The sequence below is a fragment of the Phaethon lepturus genome, unplaced genomic scaffold (assembly GCF_000687285.1).
Source record: "Phaethon lepturus isolate BGI_N335 unplaced genomic scaffold, ASM68728v1 scaffold11647, whole genome shotgun sequence".
Classification (NCBI taxonomy): Eukaryota; Metazoa; Chordata; class Aves; order Phaethontiformes; family Phaethontidae; genus Phaethon; species Phaethon lepturus.
The window spans coordinates 20,638-30,761 of NW_010554065.1; the positions used below are offsets into that span (position 1 = coordinate 20,638).

General features: G+C 36.9%; 1 protein-coding gene across 1 annotated transcript in view; it reads left to right on the forward strand.

The window, feature by feature from the left end:
• Window positions 1-694: 694 nt before the first annotated feature.
• The window catches only part of FAM53A (family with sequence similarity 53, member A), a 51,911-nt gene continuing 42,481 nt past the window's right edge, over window positions 695-10,124 (forward strand). The window contains exons 1-3 of the mRNA XM_010291710.1: window positions 695-955; window positions 7,675-7,729; window positions 9,983-10,124. The exon at window positions 9,983-10,124 is cut by the window's right edge and continues 676 nt beyond it. Coding sequence (XP_010290012.1) covers window positions 878-955; window positions 7,675-7,729; window positions 9,983-10,124 — 275 coding nt within the window. The 5' untranslated portion in view covers window positions 695-877. The remainder of the gene's footprint in view (window positions 956-7,674; window positions 7,730-9,982) is intronic.

Consider the following 10,124-nt stretch of genomic DNA (forward strand, 5'->3'; position numbering starts at 1 on the left):
GAAAGAGGCAGCTGGTGAACCTAGTGCTTTTGATTTAGATGACTGCTCACAGAATAAAGATATCTAAGCTTTTGTCAGTGATGCTTTTATGTGTATGGTAATCTGTCCTGCTTACAAATTTAAGATCTGGTGTTTGCTGACAGGTAGCAATTAGATAACCTTTAACAGAGAAAAAACACAGGGAACATATTAAAAGTCGCTGAGGGTTTGGGAAGTGGATATAGCATTTCAGCTACCCATTGCTCCACTCTTAAGACCTTAGCAATGAAACAATGTGTTAGAATGTCTTAAAATGGCAAGCAGTGTTAAACAGAACCGTATGGTAGGTATCTGCATGTTTGATACGCTGTTTTAGTATACCTGGCTAAGACTTCATTAGTAGTTTAAATGAGTGAAAGCTTAAGTCTTTTTGCCTTGGATAAAAATCCTAGGTAGAATCAGTTTAACAGTAGGGAACAGCCAAATAATATCCTGATCTCTACTGTGTATGTCTGATCTCCTTTCTGAAGTTGTAATCAATGAAATATCAATATTCAGTATTCAGATCACATGTGTCTATTCATGAAAGAAACGCCAGGCAATAGCATGGGTCACAGAGCAGTATACTTGCACGAATGAATGATCCAAACAAGAGTCCTGTTATTACAACACTAATTATGATGTACACAATTTTTCTGACTCTCTCCTTTTTCTGCCCCAATTTTGCAGAAAATCAGACATGATACACTGACAGCATTTGGAAATAAGCTTTGGCAATAAGATGGAAGCATAAAACTCAAGACTTTAAACCTAACCAGAAATGGCTCATGAGTATTGAAACAAGAGACCGAAAAGCCTCCAACACTTCCGTGTGAGCAGTGGAAAAGGAACAACTACCATGGTAACACTAATAACAGAAAAGCTGCAGAACCAGAGCTTGGATGATCTGACGTGTAAAACATACAATATTAATCTGGTAAGAATCTACCATAATAACATGTAACAAATGTGAAATGCAAAGTAGATTAAAAGTAACTCAAAACTACATAACAAATTCAAGAACGTAGATCAGCCAGAATTCAGCTATTACAATTTAAGACTGGTTTGCAAGGTAGATGAGAGCTGTAAGGGGAAAAAGTGAAACTTCAGTGTATGGTCCTTCTTCAAGTGATGATTTCTTACTTCAATCATCTCTTTAACCTTAACAACTTCATTAAATAATGAGCAAAAAGCCTGCTCTCATAACAAAATAAAGTGTTCTAATGACTGAAAAGAATTACCAGAACTTCTCAGGATTCCTTTTTCCTTAACAAAAAACACAAGTACTTGCATGTGGTGAAATTTTCTTCACTTAATATAACCAAGTGCTTGATATCTGACAACAGTGTTTACTTACAAAAATCAGTGAACACCATGCAGGTAACTATCAGCACTAGGCAGAAGGAGAATAGGTCATCAGGTAAATAGAGTTGAACTAAAAGTAAGGTTATTGACTACCAGACTGTTGTTGATGCTAGTAGATCCTTGCTTTAACAGTGTGCCAGAAGCCTGGTGCTCTGAAAAGTTTTGTAATATTTACTGGGTTATTTTCCACTGGCTTAATCTGTGGGTCTGTGGTGTGATTCAGGCATGCTATTCAGACACTAAGGAATCTATTCACATCTCACTTGTGAAATAAGATACTATCTACCCCGGAGTGAGTAATGCAAAATAGTGTCCTGTCAATTTTGGGTGGTCATGTTCTTCATGTAATGCACTAGCCTTGTTTCACTGACTGTAGTTGCAATGGTACCCTTCTGTAGGCCATACCTTTAGGGTACTAATGGGACAAAAAAAAATTAACTAAATGTTGAAGTATTATTCAACTCTAGTTTTGTTATTTTTTTAAAAAATAATGCAAGCATTGAACCTGAAGCATGTTCAGTTACTTAAACAGTAACATTCTGCCTCTAACTTGTACTTAAGTACCTGAGCTACTTTGTTATTTCACAAGCCCAAACCAGGTGAAGCATATCCTGAATGTGGAGTTTGTGCACAAGCACCTGCAGTTCTTGTGTGAAGTGCTTGACCCTGTGTCCAATACTTTGTCCAGTAAGAATGTCTAATAGCAGACTTTACATTTTTATTTTTAAAACTGTAACATGTCCATTTAGAGTCCTTCTAATAACTTGTTTTTACTGTTTTCACCTTAAATATGTGCTGTTCTTGAAAGGCAGATATAAGGCCTTGGAATTATGTTAACTCTTGTAGAACAGAAATGCTTACTCAGCTTGCATTTATTTCAGCTATCTTAATGAAGCACTTGGCATACACAATTTGTAGGAGAATCTGCTGTGTTCTTGAACTAGTGAACTCATCACTTGTAATTAAGCTCTGGGCCTAGGTGTGAGCCAATGATGACCTGTAACCAGGAGCAGTGCTTGCTTCTAAACTTGTGGTATCTTGTAACTTCTAGTTTTTGAGCACTGAAGTTTGCATGAAGTTGGAAACTGAGCTGTCCTTTTACTGATAAGTCACTGTAGGTTTTGGACCAGAGACTTGGAAGAGCAAAGATGGATGTATTAGTGCTTTTACACTGTGTGGAGTCTATACAGGAGTGTGGTGGCATGCTGTAATGTGGTGTTGGGTGTTTTTGATTTCTGTCCTTATCTGTACTTACAATAAAGCATGAAAAAGAATGAGTGGAGTGGAAAATAGCAGATGATGTTTCATCAGTGGTTTTGTCCTCACCCTTCTCCTGCTCCTCTCTTCCTTTAACCTATCAAGTAATGGGTTTTGTAAATGCTTTGGTTCTTGCAGAAAACGGGTTGTAAGGCCAGGAACGTATTCTGTTTGTACATAATGGCAGCTTGAAAAAGTGTGGAGATCACCAAGTGAGGTGTGAAAATGGAGAAGCAAGCGTAAATAGAAGTGTGCAACTCCATTGCTCCCTACTGAAAAGGATTTGTGGGAGCAAATCATGGCTGCTTGACTAAAACATGAACCTAAGATGATAAAAAGTACACTTTTTCTATTAATGAAGATAATGACCGAATTTTAATAAGGAAAATAGACTGCTAGTGGGGCTCTTGAATCGGCTCTAGCACACTTAGACTTTATGGCAAGAAGTTCAGGTTAATGCTGTAGCTTCTTCTGATAGCAACAGCAATTTAGAGCAATTCTGAAGTGCGTCTTGCCTGCACCTTCCATTATTTGTGCTGGCACAAAGTTCTGTGGGACCATGTGGTGAATTGTTTTGTAAGCTGATCAAGGATTAAGACTAACCTTTCTTGCCTGAGTTAACATTAACCCTTATCAGTTTCGTGGTATGTTTCATAGTGTGTCTGCACAAGTGCTCGGCTTGGCACAAGTAGATAAAATAGGTGGAGAAAAGCAGTTCTGTAATACAGCTCGTAAATGAGGGTTATAAAGGAAAGAACAGCTCTTTCAAAGCTATTTACCTTCTAGCTAGCCAAGCTGGGCATAAAGACAACATATATAGGACATAGTACGCTTTTTCATTTCTGTAAGCTGTATGATGACCAAGTACCTTTCTTTACCTGTTGCCTGAGTATGTTGTAAAATACTGTCTCTAGCTTTTTACTGCTCTGTTAAATGACATGCTGATTTTCCAAGCTGGTGTAACTTATTTGGCCAGTACATGCTCAGTTACAGAAATGTAAGCATCTCCAGAGGAGTGTTTGTGGAAGGAATAAGCTCTACTGTAACCCCGTTCTGTACATGTGGATTTTCATTATTTTTAATTTTTATGAAGATGACTTGTGTTGAAAGACTTAGAATTGGTCTGACTTCCTTGGATGGGAAGCCACTAGCTGAAAGACTTGAGGGCTGAGTCTAAGATGTGACTTGACTTAATCACTTCATTACATTCTGAGAAAAGGTCACAGAATCACTAGGTTGGAAAGGACCTTCAAGATCATCAAGTCCAACTATTAATCCAGCGCCACCATGTCCCCTAAACAATGTCCTGAAGCGCCACATCCACACGTTTTTTGAACACTTGTCCTCACTAATTCCTATCTAGTCGTATTTGGAGGATATTTGGTAGAGAGATGGAGGTCTGGCATGGCCTAATCAAGTGATGAAAGTCACATCTGTATGGTGTTGGTTAAATTAGTACTTGAATAATAAATGCTGGCTTTCCTGTAGTTTGGGAAGAATGCTGATGAATTGGAGGAACTCACATATACTTGGAAACTGGAGAAAATGCCTTGAAATTAAATAAACTTTAAAATCATAAACATAATTAAGTCATTCTGAGAAGAATAAGGAGAATAGCACAGGCTGTGAAGTCTTAGTGTAGTAGATTGGAATGCATGTAGAACAGTCAATCATTTTTGTTACAGTTGGGTTTTTGCTAGCAAACAACACTTTTTAAATTAGCAATGTAAATTATATTTCATTGTCAGTCTCACTTGCATGCTTTTTCCATTTACTCAGTTGAAGACTAGGTATCTTTTTAAGTGAGTATTTTAACAGCTGCCCAGTAAATCAATTGAAACTTGCAGTGCTGTCCTAAATGTCACACTATGCAATTCCTTTCCTTTTGAGCATAGTCTCTCCAAATGCACAAGTGTTTCTACTTCTGAATAAGCATTTCAGAATAGATTCACTTTCTCACATAAAGCAAACAATTCCAACCTTGAGTGAAACTTGTTTCATTGTTTTGTGTGTCTCTACCTTAAAATGTGCTTCCCCCCCAAAGTTCTCAACAGGCATCACCATCTTGGCGGTTTTTTAATGTCTGTTCAAAAAGCAGTAGTTGGAAGATGGACATACATGACCTCTTGAGTTTCCTTTTCAGGAAAATGGCCTTGTTGAATAATTTGGCCTTACTCTAAAGTTTTCCTTCACAGAGTAGCAGACATCCCTGTCAAGGTTCTTAGCAATTGCAATCTTTTCTTAAGCATAATGATTAAAAAAGAGCTCTTCATTCAGGAAGCTTCAGGTAGATCATAGCACAAAGGGAGCAAGTGGGGGAGGGTAGAGCATAGCCAGCCCAGGAGAGCTGATAAACTGTTTCAGTGCCCTGTTACAGGAGTATCTAGTGGGACTTCTGCCATGTGCTGTATAGATAAAAAGATCCTCCTATAAACAATTTACAGGCTGATAGTCTACTCAAGTTTGGACTTCCAGGCGTCATTAAAATACACTACCAGATAGTGTTTCCAAGTATTTTTAGTTCATTACAGAAAGCAGAATATATATCATAAAGGAGGTTCTTTATTCTCCCCTTCATCACACCTTATTTCAGTGCCTTGAGCTTTTACTGGAAATATGCAGCAAAAAAGACAGTAAGTTACACTATGATGTCACATGTGATATTCCTAGGGGTTTTGGTCTGAATCTCCAAAGAATTAACACCTTTTTGTAACTTAACAGGATTCTGTATAATCAATCATTTAAGAGAACAAGTTGTAGTTATAATATGTCTGCTTTGTCATAGAACTGAGCAGTGACTTCACTGATCAGAAATACCTCTAAGGACAGAGTTGCTGTCTGCATTAGGGACCATTGCAGTCATTCTCTGTGTATGTGATCCCACTTTTTCCATGCCCCCTTGAAAAATGCTTTCAGTGCTTTGTAGCTGTCAAAGATGTGGTAGTTTAGTCTCCACCTGATGGACAAGGCTTTTTTAAGGTGGTTAAAGTGTAGGAAATAAAATAACTTGGGCATTCATGAAGAGAACCTTCTTAAAGATGCACTGGGCTAAAAACTATTTGTAAAAACTAAATATAAAATCTAATAATTGCCACATGGGATTGTCCTTGAGCTTCTGTTCCTTTTAACCATTGACGATCTCAGCCTGTGTGAATAGTCTTTTAAACATCCCTAATTATTATGTTATGACTAAGTCATTCTTACTACCATTTTCCATGTGGTTCAAGGTATGTTAGCTTTAAGACTTTGACACAAAATTTTGTTCCAAAAACGAATTTTCCTTAGCTATTATCTGATAGTTGAGTAAGTTGGTAGTGCCTTTCGTTTAGGGAGAACTGGAGAAGGAGGAATTTGCTGAAAAAACTTATCTTTAAGTCTCTTTAATTTGTTTGTTTCTCTTTCAGGGATGGATGAAATGTAACTATTACTGTTATCTTAATCTGCTCTTGTGTTTTATGTGATACCTTAGTAGCTGTTTAGAGTAAACTATTGATACTAGCTTTTAAAATGTGTATACTATATAACTGGCAACTGCAGTTACAAAAAGTGAACTAGTAAAAGTGACTGCTGCTTCTTCTGTCAAGTTGCAGACTTCAGATGGTTTGAATAGGGCTAATTAACTGCAAATCTGATGGAGATTCAAATTTGGGGTTCTGCTGTTTACTTGAAGTAGCCTTCTTTAACAGGAAGTTATAAACACATCTGCAGATGCAAAGGTAAAGTAAAAATCAAATTATTTGTCTCGTGCAGATGTTGATAAAAAGTAGATAAAAATCTGATTGCTGTCCTATCCTTTCATCAGTTCTATTATTTCCTACCTCTAAAACAGTAACACCAAGGGAATATTACCATAGTTTAGTGTTTGTATCTTGTACATGGGGTTCAAGGATATAAAGTTGTCACTAGCACTCTGTGTGTTGCTATACAGCAAGAAAGAAAAGCTTTGTAGGCCAAGGATGTTTGTTTAAAAATTGACTTTGTATCTGGAAAGGAAGTGTAAGTACAATGCTATCTTCTTTAGCTATACACAGAAACCTATGTTCACATAAAATGTGTTGCTCTCTTTCAAAGCAGTCTTCCTCTTCATCCTGAGGTCGTGATGGGGGAATAAATAATGGCCCTTGGGTTCTGATGGAGCCTTAAGCCATTTATTTATATGTCCTGTATAGGAGGCTAGATAGCAAGTGCTGTCTTTGTCTGAGAAATCTAGACCCCTTAAGAGTGTCTTTGTACTAACACTTTCTAGGTAAAATTAGTTAAGAAAATAGAAAACATTCTGCATACATACTTAGTGTACAGATGCTACTGACAAAGCTTAATCATAAATTCTGAAGCCCTTTACACAGAAACTTTGTTTTAAGCATGGCTTTTACATTGTTTCTGAGTGGTGAACCATTGCCAATAAACTGATCTCAAAAACTGTCAGTCTGCAAAAGATGATTTTTGTATAGGAAAGATTTTTTTTTTTCAATGGCTTTTGTACTTTAAGAAATAAGAAAACAATTAGCTGCACTGATTCTTAAGAAATGTAAAATACTAGTAAAGCCTGATCTGGGCAATGTTCATTCTGGGGATCCTTAAGAGTTTGTATATATTTAATTTATATAAAGCTACTCCTGTCTCTTAGTTTAAGACGAAGTGTTTTGCTTTTTACCTTTAAGATTGCAAGTGGAAACCTAATTGTCAGACTGTAATTTCCTCTCCACTGAAATGAGAATTGAATCAAAGCTTTTTCATTAAGGGTGAATTATCACTTGTAATTTTGCAGTTTATTCACATGGGTTAATGTTGCAACCCTTGAAACAGTTTGATGCTTAGCAATATAACAGAAAACATTACAAATAGTTAGATGCCAGAGGTTTTGTTTAGAAAGATCAGCTGTTCAGGAATTTCTTCAGGTACCCAGCAAAACCCGCTCCTTTTAAAGATGCTGTTAAATGCACATATAGGGAAGTTGAAAACTGCATGCAGTTTCTGTCAGGGGTATACTCTTTCACACAGTTAAAACTCTTTTTTTTTTCTGATTGATTCCAGTACTCATCTGAGAAGCTGAACAAAAGTGGCAGCTTGTTCCCTTTCGAAATCAACGGTAAGTTCTTCGGAAGCCTTAGCTGTGTTTTACTGAGGTAATTGGTATAGCAAGCAGCCTTTCTTTTGTAAATAAGGTGAGGGGGATGGAGCATGCTGTTGTAGAGCCTGCTGGTTTAAGCTGGTCTTTGAACAATACTGGGAATAGCTGGTTGTTAGTTTTGTGCTTGTGATCTGCTTTGCATAGTAAAAGCCCTTGTAACACTTTTTTCGTTCAATATCTGCTGTGGTGTACAGAAGCACAGCAATGCTGTTTTTCATGCTAGACATCTCTTCAGGTTCCTCAGCTAGCAGAAAGTTCTTGGTCTTTACACACCTTCTTACATGCTTTGCCACACAGAATATCCAGCATGATGCTTAAGTTCAAGTCCTGTGCCTGCTTACAAATGTTGGGGTTTTTTTTACCCCCTTGGTCCTATTAGAATAAGAGTAAATTGCATCTAGCAAAAAAAAAAAAAAATTGCCACTTATTGATATGTAAACTTCGTACTGCTTTATTAAGGGATGGACTTGAAACTTTGCATGTTCTGTTGTGTCTTTAAGCATGAAATATTTTTATTTGCTCAGTGGGATTCCCTGTAAAATGTGAATCTTGGTTTGTGTGAGGTTTCAAAGGGAAATGGTATTTTATCTTAAATACCATTACCACATAAACAATTAAAACACATGTTCAACTCTTGACTTCTCTTTTACAGTAAACTTTAAACCAACCTCCCAGCCTGGCAGAAAGCTTCCTAAGGGTTTTTAAAAAACAGGCCAGTCCAATCTAGGAAACTGTCCTACAGTAGATGCTAGGAGTTTCAAACATTAATCTGGATCCCATTGTGTTGGCTATTTTACTTGCATTGAATTATGGATGGTCCCTGCCTTGAAGAGCTTACATGCTTAAGGCAAAGCACAGTATGTGGTTGTACCCATCTGAAAGAATGGAGGAGGAAGGACAGAGGAATTCTAATAAAACATGTTGTTTGAATAGGCCAGCTGTCTGCACAGTTAAATGATTTTGAGACAATAGGGTGTTCTTTAAATAAGATCCAAATAAACAGGATAATCCATGACATACTTTGAGCATGGAACATGTACAACTATTTGGGTTTGCAACTTTTAAAGCTACTCAGCAAATCTTTTATCTGTTCATTACTGTAAAACTTAGTTTAGACAGCCAACTCTCAGAATATACAAGTATTTAATGTTTAGGCTATATATAGGTTTTTAAAGTAGTCATAGGGGAAAATTTGGTACTTCAAATACTCTTTCTTTTAAAGCTGGGATAAGTGAAACTTGGCTAATTGGTTTAAATTAGCAAATTTTCTAACCAAGCATGAAGCACTGTTAACTGGCCAATAGTTCTGCTGCTTTTCAATTTGCAAATCCAAAGTCTGCTGTAGTTCTTACACTTCATTGTATAATGTGGAGGAACAGCTGTAAAATGTGCAGAATGTTCTCAAAGAAATGCTTTACAAAAGAGTGAGAGGCTTCACTGGCAGACTGCTTTTAACCCAGCATTGCCACTTGAGATGAGTTGTGCACTATGGGTTATGTCTGTATTCATAGTAAAACTTGCAGAAGGTTCTTAAGGGATACTCACTTTATTTTATGCATTGAATTAAGATTTTTTCCTTCATACTTTGTTTCCTTTTTTGCTCATGTTCAATCTGCAGCCTGATTTAACTTTATACTGTTTCTAATTTAAAGTAAAGCTTTTCACGCCACAGAATGTGAACACCCATCTCTTTGAAACTTTTCTTTAGTAAGGTTTTCTTAATAGAAAAGTATAACAGCCAAATGAAGGGCAGTGCTCTACGAAGAGATTATCCTGTTCTTTCATTTAAAAAAAAAAAATATTGAAAATTCCCTGGTGGGTTCTCACATTACTTGTTAATCCATTTTGGTTGTACCTTAAGTTGTTCACTGTTTCAGGTTTTAATTGTGGTATGTGCTATGCACTAGGAAGCAGGTAAGGAAGCTCTTTCTGCTAACTAAGAAACACAGTGCTGTAATCTTTCAGTATACAGTAAGAAGCATTAATATGCCTGCATTGGCTCTTGGAATACTTTGGTCTTCATGTTTTTTGATTTTTCTACTTTTTTTTAAATGATTATGTAACTACAGTGTGAAGTTTTGATTAAGAGCTGGCTATTTGTGGCTTATCCTTCTAGCTTGAGTTTGATTCATGGTTTTACATTAAGCTAGGTTTAAAACAAATTGTCTCTTTCCTTTGCATCTTTCACCTGTATCTTTCTTTTCTTTTCAGAAGAGAGTCCTTGGAAAGCTTTAAATGGCGGTTGCCCAATTCAGACTGACACACCAAGGAATTCAGCTTACCCTTTCCCAGTGTGCCCATTCAGCACTGGCACTGCCAGTAATGGTAGTCTGCAGTGGCAGGGGGAAACCTT